Here is a 17,039-nt window from a genome sequence, read left to right on the forward strand (position 1 = left end):
ATGTAACTGTAGTCTCTGAAAGACCATCTGTAAACGTTCAAGAGCCATATTTTCAGTGGGCGCGAACACGAGGACATCGTCCAGATAGCACAACAAACTGAGGAAGTTTTGATCGCCAAAGATCCCTAACATCATCCTCATGAACGTCGCCGGACTGTTACAAAGGCCCTGAGGCATCCTATTATATTCATACAGACCAAATGGTGATGGGAAGGCTGTATATTTCCTGTCATCCTCATGAACCTCCACATTGTAATATCCTGAAGTGAGATCCATTGTTGAGAAAAAGGCATTACCACCCAAGGCTGATAAGGCATCGGCAGGATGAGGGAGCGGATGCGCGTCTTTGACAGTTCGTGCATTGAGCCAGCGGAAATCATTGCATATTCTCAAGTCACCGGTTTTCTTTGAGACTATCACCAGGGGTGACGCAAACTCACTGCTGGACTTCCTAATGATCTCACGCTCTTCCATGTCATCCAAAACCTCTCTCAGTTTCTCATATTGTGTTGGTGGTATGCGCCTACACGGGAGTCTGAAAGGTTTTTCGTCTGTGACTCTGATACGGTGCAGGTACCCAGTGGCCTTGCCGCAATCTAACTTGTCTCTAGAGAAAATAGACTGGTACTTTACAATAAGTTCTGCCAACCTAGCTTTGTACTCCGAAGAAACCTCACATGACTCAATGTCTATGTCTGACAAACCTAGATCACACAACTCAGACTGGGGCGAACTAGCAGCAGTACACTGTGCCTTAGCTCGGGAATGGTCAGGTAAGGTGGACGTGTCAGACACAAGACTGGGCTCAGTTTTACCGGCTTTCTGACACTGTACTTGCTGACCAATGACAGACTGAGTACCACCAAACCTCTCAACTGACTCACACAGAGACACGTCAGCTACCTTAGCATTTCGTTTTAGGATGACATGCTTGTGGGATGGGTTCATTACTTTTAGTGGGAGCCAACCATCCTCCCTCAATAGAGCAACTGACCTAGCAAGTATAACTGTTCTTGGTCTGGATTTAGAGCTTGTAGGCTCCACTAATACTTCACTACCAACAAACCGTTTGTCCACATACTGCAGTTTGGCCCACACCAAGTGCTCAGTCATCGGCTCCAAAGTGACAACTCTCCTGAGTTTGACAGTGCCAATCACATCTGGGACATCCTCGGTTTCCACCCCAGCCATCAAACTCAACAGCCGACGTTCTGCATCACTCCTGCATCCGTGCACAGCAGAGCCCTGATCCTGAAGTTCCCGCTTTAGTCCACTGATCACGTACCGCAACAGGTTACTGCCAACAATCAAATCATCACTCTGGCCATTGACAACTAAGGTAGGGACGATTACTCTGCAGCCGTACATTTCCATTTCGAGGTCGCACATGCCTTGGGGCAACGTTCTGGAACCCCACACCCAATTAACACAATGTTTGTGGGCTGAAGGATGGGGTCTTTTAAACAGCCTGCTGCAACAACTGAGGACCAGACTGGAGCTTAAGGTACAAGCCATCGAACCGCTGTCCAGCAGGGCAGACACCATTACTTTTCCACCCAGTGTCACATTTTCATAGAACAGTTCATCATTTTGTTTGAGTCTCTGTATGTTTTGAATCACTGGCGTCGTCCCATGTTTCTCTCTTCGTAGACACTTTGATACACCGACTCTATATCATCCATGTCAGTATCAGGGGAATCAAACTCAGGCCCAACACTTCCCCCTACCACATGCAGGCCATCTAGTTTTCCTGCTGCTGTGCTGTTTGTGTAGTGGCTCTGGGTTTGACCGTGGCAACGGGACACTCAGCTCTGGTGTGGTCAGGAGCGTAACAGCTAAAGCATAGATGGTCAGACCTGCAGTGGTGTACTGTAGTGTGTCCAGCATCTCCGCACACAGCACAGGGCAGACCGGCTCTGACTTTGGGGTTTTGTGTGCGGGCATTGTACTTACTGAAAAGCCTGGGCTGCTGTTCTTGTTGCGCCAGGACACGTTCAAGCAGAGCAATAACTTTGTCCAGGCGGTCTGGTGCACACTCAGCTGGTTGTACATTGGGTGGTGCGACAGCAGCCACATTCGCAGTAACCGGAGACACACTATGCAGAGGGGCAGCAACCTCTCGGTGCTGCGAAAACAAGACAGTGTTCACTTTCTGCTTGGGTGTCTGTCTGAGGTCCTTAGCACGTTCTACCAGCTTTTCATGAATGTCAGCAACTGTCCATTGATGCATAGGCTTGCACCTCAATATGAGTGACAGTTCAGGGTCGGGACAGTTCTGTATAAACATGGCGGCTAGGTCACGTGACAGACAGTCAAAAGTCTTATTCTGTCTTTTCAAAGAGTCCTCAGTCACTTCTAGGGCTTTGTTAAGTCTCAGCCAGTAGTCAAAGGGGTGTTCGCCAGAGTGGGGTAGAGTAGCATAAAAGTCAGCTAATGGCAAACTAGAGGTCACAGTGTCACTAAAATGCTGCTTCAGTATCTCAAAAATGGGCTCAGGGCCGTCAGTCAAAGTCAGAACTGGCTTACTGCGTATGCCCACCTTAACCACCTCACGGGCCCTCCCCACCAGCTTTAATATAACCTCTTCAGCTTGTTCAGACACAGGGATACAACTCTTTTTCATATAGGAAAGCATCATAACCTCCCACTCCCGAACAGAACATGTGTCAGTACCATCCCCTTTAAAACTCACAGGTTCCCTCACATCTTGGCGCACAATGACATTTAGCATTGAAGAATCATTAGCAGATGTCCCAACCACACTCGAACCCATAGCATTACCAAGGCGATGCTCAATGCAGGTGGCAATACTCTCACCAATAGAAACGCCAATCTGTGAAGCTATATCAGTTAAGAGTTTCTCATTGACACCCTCTTTTCCATGTACACCAGACGTAACGTCACATTGTGGAGAATTGAAACCACAGCCAGCTTGTGCCAAGCCATCATAGAGTGACTTTGGTGTGGATGCATCCGGAGAAAATGAAAGCACACCTCTGCCTTTACCAACAGCAGGTGTAGGGGCAAAAGACTCAAAACCCCTCCCTCTACCAAATGTCATATTTTCAATGACAATATTTTCCATTGCATAAAATCAGAGAGAAAAAAACACAAACACAAACAACAAAGCTTATGGCAAAATAACACCAAAATAAAATTGTCCAAAGTCACAGCTTATTAATTCAGAAAGCTCACACCCTCAAGCAAAATAATCAGTACCTTTAATATTCCCACATCCGCACCCTCAACTGCATCAACAGCATTTTCAGACAAGACACAGCAGCACTCGGTACCACTACTGATCACCGCCACACTCCAAAGCAGTGACGAGTCCACACGGAGCCCCGTGCGGCGCGGTCCAGGTCCGATGCGCGGTCCAGGTCCGATACGCGTTCCCGCTGTCCTCCGTGGTGAGCGGCGCGGCGAGCCCCGAGGATCGGGCGGGGAAAGACACAGGAGAACCCCGCTGGATGAAGCCGAAGAACGGGTCACGGCACCAGTGTAACCGTCGTACTTCTGCGTTGTGTAGATCTTGCGGTGTGGTGCACAAGGAGCACGTAACACAGTGGAACGTTCGGAGGCGCTCTCCGTTTAATCTGGTTGACAATAATAGATATGATTAACATGTGCTTAAGTGTCGATCCAGCCCAAAACTACAGGAAACACAATTGACATAGTTAGCATTCCACGCATACCTTCTTCCAATCAATAAAGCACGATGACGGAGCGACATCGGTGCTCAATATAAACTTAAATGGCAGTATAACAGTGTAGTAATGATAAATTAGGGCTTGAGGTGCTTCTGATGACTCTCTGATCTCATTAAACCTTATGTCCCATCCCATGCTCTTCACTCTCAGAATACTGGGCTCCTATGTATTCCCAGAGTTGAAAAGATGTCAGGGCCTTTTCCTATCCTGCCCCTTTTCTCTGGAATAATCTTCCTGACAGACAGTCTGGCTATGTTGAGGCCTTTAAATCTAAGTTGAAAACTCGTCTTTTTCTTTAACCCTCTGCTGTTATTGTTTCTGTGCCATAAAATCTGCCAGTAAGGCATAAAGCCTGTGTCAGGCCTTGATTGAAGAGAAATATGATGCGATAATCAATATGCTCTTGTTCATCTGACATTGCTACACAGAATGCATTGGTTCCTGCAGTGATTTAGATGACATAAATAACTTGTGAAAAAACAAAAAAATTAACTTGTTATAATGGGAAAACAGAGGAAATAAAATGTTTGAATTCATGGCTGATTAGGGAAATGGAAAAAAAATGATTTCAAATTGTTGTAAAGCTGTGTGCTATTTTCAAGACAATATTGACCCACTTATCTCCATTGTGTTTTTATTAATTAATTAATTATTCATTATTATTGTGACTTTATCTACCTGCAGGCTTCTGGATCACAAGCCTATCACTGATTTTAAATTTTAAATACTGTCAATAGATCAGGCAGAGCCCCCAAAGCATCACAGCGGGAATTTTTTTTCTGAACCAGGATTGGAAATTAGTACCCGCCACCCGCCAAATGCGGGTAATTTGGTGTGGTGGGGGGTGAATTTGCTCAACCTACCAGCCACGGTGGCAGGTGAATGAAAGTAGCGTAAGAGAGAGATTGAGATTGAATCGCGAGTCTGCTTGTTTCACTCGGACACTTTAACGACACAGAAAAACAATGTGGCGTTTAATCATTTTACATTTAAGGTGTGTTGAGTGATTAACTCATGCATTGAGTGACATGCAAGAAAAGTTGCCAGTAGATCCCGGTAGCCTTTGAGCAGCACTCTGTAGCTAGCTAACATTAACTAATAGAGATGAAAAGGCAGCAAAACATCCTTTCATTCATGATTCACTCTTCTGACGGTTTATTTGTAATGCATTTGCAAAGAATCAACTTGGTCAGCTTGTGCTGGATCCACAGTGCCTGCAGGAAATGAAAGCTTGCTTACCGGTAGCTCTGTTTTCATAGCCTAGCCTATTACATTAGCTTGACCTCTGCATGCACTGCAACTTTTCCTCAGAATGGGTGAGTTTGTGGTTGAATCTATGATGCTATAGATATGGCCGCGGTAGCTGTACTGTGACTACTCTTTACCGCTCCTATTAACATTAGCTGAGAAAGCATCGTTAAGCCACACAGGATTTGAACCTGCGGTGCTTCTATCAGAAATGACAGATGTGTTGCCAATACGCAACAGGAGTTCAAGATTACAGTAGCTTCAATACAATGCTCAGCTAGCACAACCAAATAAATTCACTGCACACACACAACCCCTGCATGTAGTTAGTGTTATACCCATTATAAACTAATGTGCCACAGCCATAGTGATAACAAACAAAGCACAGCCATGGCTACAGCCACAATCACAGCGACAGTAACAACCACATGGCTGTACTCTAAATCACAGTCAGTCTATCAGAATCTGTTAGAATCTGTCAGAATTGCACTGTTTTGGGGCTCCACTCTGGCATTTTCTTTTTCACCGTGATGATCTTTGTGCTGATATCAGACTGTGGCTCTGTTATTTATGTGCTGCTTTGAATTTTCACCTGACTGTCAACTGGACAAAGAGACAAAGAGGCATCGCTTTATAATTACCTTTTGAAATTGAAATAGACCTTTTTTTGCTTTAACTTATCATTATTAAGTAAATGTTGATTGCCTATGAGCCTAGCTTTCACTATGCTATTCTGTCTGCCACCAGGCACGATTTTTCCCAGAAAAATTAAAGCTCGATTTACAGCACAAAGTGTGTCAACCATTGCGCAACTAAAAGAGGAAGAGGATAGGTTTTCCTCGGTAGCTATCGGTAGCTATCCCCAGGTAGTGGAAATAGTGGTGGAATAGATGGAGGTGGTGATGGAGGAGGCAAAGAAGGCGAAGAGGGAGAGTGATAAAAACCGAGGTAAAACAAGAGTGAACCTCAGATGGGCAGTCACTCGATGGAGAGAGCTCTGGGACTTGAGAGGGTTCCAAACCAACATTCAGTTGGCATTCTTTCAAGATCAGAAAGTAACAAAACCTGCCTGCTTATTAATATTACTGGGTGTTTTTCTCTGCCTTTATCATAGCACTGAGATCAAAGTTTCTTGTTCAAATTGGGATTCTTACGGTTGTTTCTTGCTCTGACAGTAGCCAGGCTGCTAGCGGTATCCATGTTGCTAACTCTTTTACCTGGTAATGTTACCAAAAGCAAGTAGAGTCGAATAGAGCCGAGCCATACCATGCAGTGGAAACACGCCATTTCCAAAGTGGTGGTGTTAGTTTCTTCATGGAAATTTGGAAACAAATGCAATATGTCCCGTGTTGTTGGTAGTTGCTAGGCTATGAGGAAAACAGAAAGCAATCCGTTTGTCTTTGCAACAGCTGCGCCAACAATAATACCATTTGGAAATGCTAGAGGGGAAAAGTTGAAAAGGTGTCTATTTCCACTTTAATATACACTCAGTAACTGTGTCCTACTTTAAGTTTCTAACAAGCCTGGCTATGCGATTCAGGCATCATTGGTTTATGACAGACATTCAGATTATCAGATGTCGTACTGTATCCAGTGTTGGGATTTACAATGGTTAAAGAGGGGGGCACCCACTTGTGTAGGTGCAATCAATTAATTATCAGAATTATCAAAGATAATCATAAATAATAACTTTAATGAATAAAGTCCTCAGGGGCACCACTCTTCTTAAAGAAGAGAAATAATAGCCACTTGATTGATTGAGTCTCATAAAATACGCTAAACTCAAACTCAAAAAAATCAGTTTGGAACTCAGATTAATAATGTGTGTGTGTGTGCGCAGGTCTGGGTGCACAACAATAAAACCTCAATGAAAACACATCAGTAACATCACATGTACTAAAGTTAAACAGTCCTTTGCTTAGCTATATACACTGTTACTCTATGCTATGCCCAGCTGTTATGTTACCCATCCGTGGGAGGGAAAGAGAGGTGGTTTTGGTGCTGCTGTTAGCTGGCAGTCAGTCTGTTATAGACAAGCCAAGCTGGGAACAATTGTGGTTCTGTTGTGGGAGCGTCTTTTGCTGTGCATTGTCCGCTTGTAGAGATTGGAGGAAGCCGTTCGCTCCACCTGTGGTTGTCTTTACAGAGTTAACAGCTCAGCATTAACTTGCTTCGGGCTCCTGTTAGCATGTGAAGTTAGCTGGCAGGCTTTGTGTGCAGCAGCCGTTTGCACTAAACTTTGTTACAGACATGTAGCAGGCTTTCGTGTCGCTGCAGTAAGATCAAAGACTTCGGTTGTGCTGCGTGTTTCTGCTCCAAGCAGATTACATGGCTGGGGAGCTCTGTGGTTGGCTTGCAGTCGGCGCTCCTCAGGGATAGTTTTTTTTCTCCCCCAGATGATGAAATATCAAGAAATAGTATCACTGCTGTTTGTGATTGTGTTTATTAAATTAAGTACTTATTCCACATATTTGTCAGTTGGCTCTAAACAGAGAGCGAGAGAGACAAGCAGACGCACACAGAGTGTGCCCCTCCCCGCAGATCATCACACAGGGCAATCCTTTTAACTTCATTGTTGCAGAAGAAGCAACGCCCTGCAGAAACACATAAAAAGCTTTAAGTTATAAATTCATGAGGTTATTATAAAGATTAGCTCTCTATTGTGATTAGAAAAGAGTAGAGGAGCAGAATCACTTGTTGACCGGCGAGGAGAAATGCGCTTCTAGTGTGAACAGCCAGGCTACTTCTCGCAGGAGAAATGACCTAGCGCTGTGCTTCATGGCGCTTCCACCTCATGTGTGTCCCTGCTGTTTTAAGCTCCCTTCACGTAATAATAAATTTGCTCTTTGCTCACCGCTAGGTAGGGCGCAGCACACAGTGGAGACACTTGCAGAGGCAAAGCGCAGCGCAAGTTGACATCTTCAAAAAGTGCACATAGCTAACTTTAGCATTGGATTTAGCTAAGTTCGTAAACAATATGCCTATTCACAAACGTGTTAACTCCATCTGACTGCTGACATTTCAGGGAACTGTGAAACACAGAGTATGAGTTTTTCTTCCATCACTCTCTACCTCCCCTTCTTGCATGTGTTGCTTCTGGCTCTCTGTAATGTTTATGGACCAATCTTGGAGCTGGAATGTGGAAAAAAAGCCTGACATTCAGACATTGTCAAGTGTGTGTAGGCATCCTAGTTAATCTACACAGCTAGTGTTACTGTAGCTATATCAATTAACATTCAAGATGGTGCTGTGGATGACAGCCTCGGTGTTGCGCTCTCTGGTACTTGTTACTCTCTTGGTACATGTATTTGCTTATTTGTTCAGTTTTCAGCTCTCCCTCTCCGATTACATTTACCATGGAGGAACTTTTGAACATTCAACAATTTACTTGTCAAACCTTTTCACCGTTTTTCACTCAACTGGAAAGTTTTACAGAGATTTTAGTTGGAGGAGCAGCAACTCTCTACATGATTTGCAGGAGACGCCAATGGGGGAAGGAAGCCAGAGCGTTGGTTAAACTGCTTCTCATAAGAGAAAACAGACTTTTCCAGATCTGCTGCCCGGTGATTCACTGAAACCTGGGCCGCATTCAGTCCTGACAAAACGTAGCAAAATGTTTATTTAAACGGAAACGATGGTGCACTGCCTTTTTAACACAGCGGGGTTTTAAGCATCGCTGTTGATGACGTAACATCTCTGACACACCCACCAAATGAGAGAAAACATACGTCAAAGCCCGTTGCACACCACTTCACACTGATTTGAGGACACATGTCGTTCAACCAGGGAACTGTAGCAAAACGGTGCACACTGTTTTCCCTGGCTTGGTGAGCACATTCCGGAAGTACACTACATCTTCCAGGCTTCCAACTCCTCCGAGCGGACCACGTAACAGATAGCTGATAGCTATCAGGGAAAATGAGGGGAGGCGGAATCTGTTTCTATGTAAATGAAGGTTGGTGTGCAGACAGTGTTAAAGAAAATATGCAGCATTTTCATAGACAGTAAACCGTTTAATTCACCACAGGAGTTTTCCTCCTTTCTTGTGGTCGGTGTTTACATCCCACCTCGACACCTGGCTGACCAGATAACTTCCACGGAGCACAAACACCCAGACTCCCTGTTCTTGGACTTTAACAGAGCAAACTGGAATTACAAATTTAATTAATTAAAAAAACATTTTCAAGTCCAAATTTGTTTTGTATTCTAGAAGATAGTTGACATTTCCCAGATTCTTGTTGCACCTGTTAAGGTGAGACAAACTACAGTTTGGTCATTCCTATTATTTCAAGTAATCAACCTTAGCAGAATTCTCATCAGCCAAAATAAATGAAAACTTTGGAAATTCTTCAAACATTGAATCATATATATTTCAAAACATATTCTGCAGGGTTTTTTTGGAATACAGTAGCATAGTGGTAGCAATGAGCTTATTGTTGTCAAATTGATGAAGATTTGCTTGTGTTTTCTTAAAGCTGTCAGGGCCACAGCAAATCTGTTTATTCACCCCAAACAGCCAATGCTAGCTAGTAAAGTACATAAGAGTGTGTATGTGCTATGTCTCAAATTTCACCAGGAACTGCAGTTCTTTCTGTTATTTTCCGCCAGTCTCTGCTTTTTACTCTCATCTCTGTACGTTTACAGAGCCATAAAGCCCTGGGAAATTCCTAAAACATGATATTGCTAGTGTGGAGCCTATCCTACTACACTTTTGGCTTGGTGACTGCATAGTGAGTTATAATGGTTATTATCACCAGAAACACCAGAAACACCAATGTTTAATGACTACCAAAAGCACTGAATATTAGAGGTTAGCATACTCACAGCCCGCCCCACCGCCATATTCCAAAGACTGATCCCTAAGGCTGAGTACCAGAAATGCTACTTTATTTTAACTGAAACACAATGCTCCATGTTCTACCTCCATTACTATTTAGCCTTGCTTTGAAAAGAGTCTTTAAATTTAAAGGACCCATCACAGAAAGATAAATTTTTAAGCACGAGCAGATCATTAGCTACCTTGGGCATAGCAACAATAGCGTGAAGACTAAACTCAAATTCCATCATCAGCCATTTAAAAGTAAACGGAAATACTCTGTAAACCAGATCACCTAAGCAGCAGACTATAATGGAAAACACTGGTGAAATGGAAAAAAGATGATACCAGGCAGACAGAGAGAAGCATGGCTGGCAACAGATGTGTATGTTCCTCCACAACAGTCTGCTATGGTGTCTAAATACAGCCCATGAGAACAAGACAGTGTGTGTATTATACAGTACATGGACATTTACACTGTAAATCTACAGCTATACATACATTTTCAATTGGTTTTGACGAAGTGTGACAAAAAGAGACACTAAGTGAATAAACAAGTGAAGTGAAAGTGAAAGTGTGTGTGTGTGTGTGTGTGTGTGTGTGTGTGTGTGTGTGTGTGTGTGTGTGTGTGTGTGTGAACATTATCTATAACATGTTTGACACTCTTCATCTTAACACCTTCCTGGCTCGAACACAGGCAAATGTAAATCCCTCTAGAAAAAGCAGTAATCCCATTAAATGACAGTAATCATGGTATCGAAAACATCCAGCAGCAACTCCAGTCTGTCAACAGCAGCTGCTTCTTCATCACCATCATGGTCCTCCTCATCAATTTATGCTGCTCCAGACAGCCAGACCAACAAATATCAAGCATTCTCTCTCTTTTCTCTATGTTCACACACACACACACACACACACACACAAATACAGCCAGAGCAGAGCCCTGAACTGTCTGTGTGTTGTAGATGTTGTTACATGTGTTTGTTTTTCCAGCTCCAGCTGTAATGAAACTGCTCTGCTCTGCAGCTCAGCTCACCTCAGCTCTGAGCAGCGAACCTGAGACTCAGAAGTCAGAGTGGGAGGGCAGACTTGCTCTGTGCATGAATGTGAAAAAATAGAGACAGCAGAAGAGGGAAGGAGAGAGAGAGAAATACAGAATGGGGCAAAGCTGCAGTGTTTGTGTGTTTGTGTTTGTGTGTGTGTGTGTCATGGATTCAGTCATGCGTTTTATTTTTGCCGGCTGGATGTTACACTTGTCAGAGTATGTGTGCTGTTGTGTCTAAGCGTCTGTAGTGTTTTTATGAGGTCCATATTGGATGACCAAATGTGAACAGCCTGTGGTATTTACCTTCATAGACCAGATGATGGACTGTATGATGGAAGTGCATCCCACTAGGTTTCCTTGAAGAGCAACCTGACACTAAATCCACTTTTTTGTGTCTCTAACATTATGCTAGCAGTTCAAATGGCTCTGAACCACCGTCTCGTCTGCCAGTGAGGGTGGGGACTGAAGTCCCTGTCAGTACTTTCAATTTTGGCCAATAAAAAAGACGCCTCACGTTGTGCGAGTAAAACACAAGTTAATACTGACCAGTATAGACGTTAAACATGTATCTATGGTTGTATGAATTTTTTAAATGTTGTTTTGAATGTTATGTTTAAAACATTCAACAAATGAACTAACCTTATCAACAGAATGTGACGAAGTAACAGTTCTGATCTAACGGTATAGCTCAGGTAGTTCCAGCTGGGAGATGTGTGTGAGCGGCGAGTTCATTACATTACACAAGCTCAATATCAGCTAAATAATCAGAAAGACACAAATTCTCCATCAGCTACCACCAGACGGCACTACTTCCCTACCATTAATACACATTGACAACATAAGTCTCTAAAATGTGGATTGGGGTTTATATATTAAATATATATATAATATTTGAAAGACTACACTAATACATTACCCTATTTCTAGTAAGTTATTTCTTATTTCACCATTTTAATTCTATTTAATTCTCCACCTTGTTTTAGTGTTTACTCACAAACTACTTTAATCTGCTCACCTTGCTTTTCCCTTCAGTTCTCTTTTCCCCACACACACGCTCACACCTACACCTCTGTCTCACACACACCTGCTTCCCCCGCCCCACCTGTTTCTGTTTCTCTCTCCCTGTATGTGTCTGCTCTGTTGACTTTCTTCTTCAGCAGTATGTTTTATAAATTCGCCCAAAAACCACAATCGCACTTTAGATTTTTTCACCCGTGATTCCATTTTCACAACGGCAGGTGAGCCTCATGTGGAGGAGGCTTGTTGTTAATGATGCAGCCTCGAAACGATCAAAACTAATGTGGTACCAAATGACATTGGCACAAACAGGTGCGCTTACAAGCTTTTCATAAGTCATAAGTAGATCTACATTAAACAGGAGACTCTCAGTGTTTCTCTGCAGAGCATGTGCGATCATCAGTAGACCTCACAGGAGGGGTAGAGCGAGGGAAGATTGTCCACTTGTTAATCGATCGCAGATGGCGTCGTTCTCTTGGACAGATAAAAAAATTTTAAATACTAAAATGGGTCACCAAATATACTTTGGTGGCCGTTAATATACTTGGGCGACCTGCCCCTATGTGTGGGAAACACTGATCAATGGTAAATGGTAAATGGACTGTACTTGTATAGTGCATTTCTAGTCTTCTGACCACTCAAAGCGCTTCACACACTACATATCGCATTCAACCCCTGTCAGTACTTTCAATTTTGGCCAATAAAAAAGACGCCTCACGTTGTGCGAGTAAAACACAAGTTAATACTGACCAGTATAGACGTTAAACATGTATCTATGGTTGTATGAATTTTTTAAATGTTGTTTTGAATGTTATGTTTAAAACATTCAACAAATGAACTAACCTTATCAACAGAATGTGACGAAGTAACAGTTCAGATCTAACGGTATAGCTCAGGTAGTTCCAGCTGGGAGATGTGTGTGAGCGGCGAGTTCATTACATTACACAAGCTCAATATCAGCTAAATAATCAGAAAGACACAAATTCTCCATCAGCTACCACCAGACGGCACTACTTCCCTACCATTAATACACATTGACAACATAAGTCTCTAAAATGTGGATTGGGGGTTTATATATTAAATATATATATAATATTTGAAAGACTACACTAATACATTACCCTATTTCTAGTAAGTTATTTCTTATTTCACCATTTTAATTCTATTTAATTCTCCACCTTGTTTTAGTGTTTACTCACAAACTACTTTAATCTGCTCACCTTGCTTTTCCCTTCAGTTCTCTTTTCCCCACACACACGCTCACACCTACACCTCTGTCTCACACACACCTGCTTCCCCCGCCCCACCTGTTTCTGTTTCTCTCTCCCTGTATGTGTCTGCTCTGTTGACTTTCTTCTTCAGCAGTATGTTTTATAAATTCGCCCAAAACCACAATCGCACTTTAGATTTTTTCACCCGTGATTCCATTTTCACAACGGCAGGTGAGCCTCATGTGGAGGAGGCTTGTTGTTAATGATGCAGCCTCGAAACGATCAAAACTAATGTGGTACCAAATGACATTGGCACAAACAGGTGCGCTTACAAGCTTTTCATAAGTCATAAGTAGATCTACATTAAACAGGAGACTCTCAGTGTTTCTCTGCAGAGCATGTGCGATCATCAGTAGACCTCACAGGAGGGGTAGAGCGAGGGAAGATTGTCCACTTGTTAATCGATCGCAGATGGCGTCGTTCTCTTGGACAGATAAAAAAATTTTAAATACTAAAATGGGTCACCAAATATACTTTGGTGGCCGTTAATATACTTGGGCGACCTGCCCCTATGTGTGGGAAACACTGATCAATGGTAAATGGTAAATGGACTGTACTTGTATAGTGCATTTCTAGTCTTCTGACCACTCAAAGCGCTTCACACACTACATATCGCATTCAACCCCGAGTTCAGGCATGAGCTCTGTCATCACAGTAATACAAAAATTACGCCACAAAGTTAATGAAGCGCTGGATAAACTTTCAGAGAAGGTGTCAGGACTTGAACAGAGAATTCTTGGATTGACAGGCCGAATCCCAGAGGCAGAGGATCGAGTGAGCACATTGGAAGATGGGCATAATAAGGGACATGCTTGCTATCCTATCTCATGCACCGGGACAGACATATAGGTCTATGCCCCCACACCCCCAAAATGAAGAAAGACAGATTTTGCTGAGCTGCAGCGCATCCTTGTTGAAAAAGAAATCCTTCGCGTGGAGACAGAGACTGCCAAACTCAAGGCAGAACATGAGAAGTTCCTAGAGTCTCCAAAAGTAGAATGGGAGCCAGAGCCTTCAGTTATCAAGCTCCTCTCCTGTGGAATCAGATCCCAGCTTGGGTTCGGGAGGCAGACACCATCTCCACATTTAAGAGTAGGCTTAAGACTTTCCTCTTTGATAAAGCTTATGGTTAGGGCTGGCTTGGGTGAGTCCTGAACTATCCCTTAGTTATGCTGCTATAGGCCTTGACTGTCGGGAGACTTCCCATGATGCGCCTCTTTCCTCTCTCCTTCTCTCCCTCTCCATCTGTATGCATTTTTATCCCATTACTGCATGTTACTAACTCAACATCTTCTCTCTCCTGTAGTTTTGTGCTTTCTTGTTTCTCTCCTCTCTCCTTCTGTCGCTTTCAGCAGGTATTTCTGCCTCCGGAGTTGCAGAGACTGGATCTGTGGTTGTGGGTCACCTGCTGCCCCGGTGTTCCTGCTAGACAACTGCTATTACAGTTCAAAATTAAGAGGACCTTTTAAAAAAGGTTATGAGCAAAATTATACTGATTAATATTTCACTGTAATGGAATGTGTACCCAGGGGCCCCCTGTTTATAGGTTAAAAGATTATGATAACGAGGTATTACAGGGTACCTTCTATGAACCAGAGCTGCTAAAAGTTATTGTGGATAAAGACAAAACGTTTAAAATAGAAAAGAGCTTATCTAGAAAGAGTAGGCAGGGGCGGAATACGGTACTAGTCAAATGGGTGGGATGGCCAGATAAATTTACTCAACTCAACTCAACTTTATTTATAAAGCACTTTCAACACCACAAGTGGAACCAAAGTGCTGTACACAAAATATAAAAAAGAAACAGAAAAAACAGAAAACAAACATACACAACTACAAAGCATTGTCAAAAGCTAAAGAAAGCAAATAAGTTTTAAGCGTACTCTGAAAAACACCCAATGAAGGACAAGTTTTTAGAGACAGAGGAAGGTCATTCCATAGCCAAGGAGCTGCAACAGAAAACGCCTGATCACCTTTACAAAAAATGTAACTCTTGGATTTCAGAAAATCAGGTCATCCAGCTACCGTAGGCTTTTCAAGCGAACTACATACTGAGACTACTGTCTGACATGGATGGGGATGCAACACAATAGCAAATTTCAGAACAAAGCTGCCCGAACATTTCAGTTTAAAGTACCTTATGAAGTGGAATTAATAGAAATACAATATCCAAAAACTTGGACAAACTCTCACCAAAAGATGCAGAATTTGTTGTGTTCGACAAAAAAACAAACAAGAGGGCCTGTCTATCAACGACGCCTGGATTCTATACATCCATGCCACAGTTAGTAACTGAAATAAACTCCCGCTTATCTATAAATATCTATAAATGATATGGAGTACATCAAACTTCGTTACAATACCATCACAAACAGAGTGTCTGTTTTACCATTAAGAGACCTGGAATTCACATTTAAATGAAAGCTTGCTCAAATGTTGGGATTTATACTTGGAGAAGTCTTTGAAACCCCAGAGGACATGGTAATTGACGAGGATCATAAATCACCCGATGTGTATATCGCACACATCCAGCAGATATTAATGTTGGGATGTACAACATTTTCATCTATTCCGATATTGTAGAATATCAAACTCTAGGACATAGTTATGTACCTCTTTTAAGAATCGTACATATTGAAGGACCGAACAATCATATGATCACAAGGACGTACGACAGACCACACTACCTTGGGCTCTGTAAAACACACATCGACAGCATCGAAATATCTCACAAGTCAGATCAGAATCAACATATACCTTTTAAATTTGGAAAAGTAATAAGAGAACTACACTTCCGACCCGTAAAACATATCGAGAAATGTGCCTACATCAAAATCCCCACTCTAACAGCCATTGCCGACTCTGCGGCAATAGAATTTTTAGTCCAGGCAAGCACCGAGGACTATCTGGATCTGAACAATACTTTTTTATATACACGTGTCAAGATCACCAAGGCTAACAGGGGAAATCTGACACAAGGAGATGGAAGTGGGATTTATCAACTACCCGGGTTGTACAATATTTTCACAAGTGGACATTTCGCTGGGGGATAGGCTTATAACACAGTCGTCAAACACCTATCCTTATTGATGTATTATAGAATGTCCTTTAAATTATGGGAAGGATACTCTGCAGACGCAGTTTGGATCTGGACTATTCTGCATGGATACTGCAAGATGTATGGTGGATGACAGCTGGAGGAGATAACAAAGAGCTAAAAACGAATTTTGTTTAATGCGCAACACTGTGGATGACTTTTGAGGCAATGTTCTATCTGCAAGCCTTTTTGTAGAGAAGGTCACAATATCTCCAGCTGTTAAACTAGCTCATGCTAAGGCTCTATTGCACAGTAATGTGAAATACCCTATCGACAGAGTATGTCTAAAAAATTTCAGCATTCCTACGGACACTTGGGTTTGTAATCAAGAAAATATATTCTTGGGACAGATACCTACATTTATTGTCGTAGGATTTGTAGATCATGAAGCCTTCACAGGTAGTTATGCACATAATACATTTATATGTTGATGGACAGCAATACCCCTCAAAGCCTTTTCAACCTAATTTTGCTAGGAGTAATGCCATTAGGGAATATCATCAGTTCTATTCAACAATTAGAAAGTATCTTAAAAACAACGCTGTATCCATTACCCTTGATGAATTTTGTAGAGGATGTAGTTTGTTTTGCTTTAACTTGGCCCCTGACAAAGGCTGCGGAGATCACATTGCATAATGTTAAAATAAAGTCTGGGGATGCCGATTTAATGATATTTTTTCTCTCCATACAAAATTTTCAATAAAGACAAGTTTCTTCTGATGCGTTCTGACATGCTTTTATTTCTTCTTAGACACATCCACAACAGCCTGGTTAGAAAGCAAATCAGTTCTGAGCCGGAGATGATCAAGTGTCTTGGCTTTATAATCAATCAATA

General features: G+C 42.5%; 2 protein-coding genes across 10 annotated transcripts in view; both read right to left on the reverse strand.

Annotated features, from left to right (window-relative positions):
- Positions 1-17,039, reverse strand: part of mcf2l2 (MCF.2 cell line derived transforming sequence-like 2) — a 260,332-nt gene that overhangs the window by 192,977 nt on the left and 50,316 nt on the right. The window lies entirely within an intron of this gene.
- On the reverse strand, positions 1,700-6,621 carry LOC122877719. Its single transcript, XM_044199652.1, has 2 exons — positions 6,225-6,621; positions 1,700-3,596 (listed from the first exon to the last, which is right to left on the reverse strand). Exon 2 carries the CDS (start codon positions 3,083-3,085, stop codon positions 1,742-1,744), a length of 1,344 nt encoding a protein of 447 aa, XP_044055587.1. The 5' UTR covers positions 3,086-3,596; positions 6,225-6,621; the 3' UTR covers positions 1,700-1,741.

This window comes from Siniperca chuatsi, linkage group LG6 (assembly GCF_020085105.1).
Source record: "Siniperca chuatsi isolate FFG_IHB_CAS linkage group LG6, ASM2008510v1, whole genome shotgun sequence".
NCBI classification, from domain to species: domain Eukaryota; kingdom Metazoa; phylum Chordata; class Actinopteri; order Centrarchiformes; family Sinipercidae; genus Siniperca; species Siniperca chuatsi.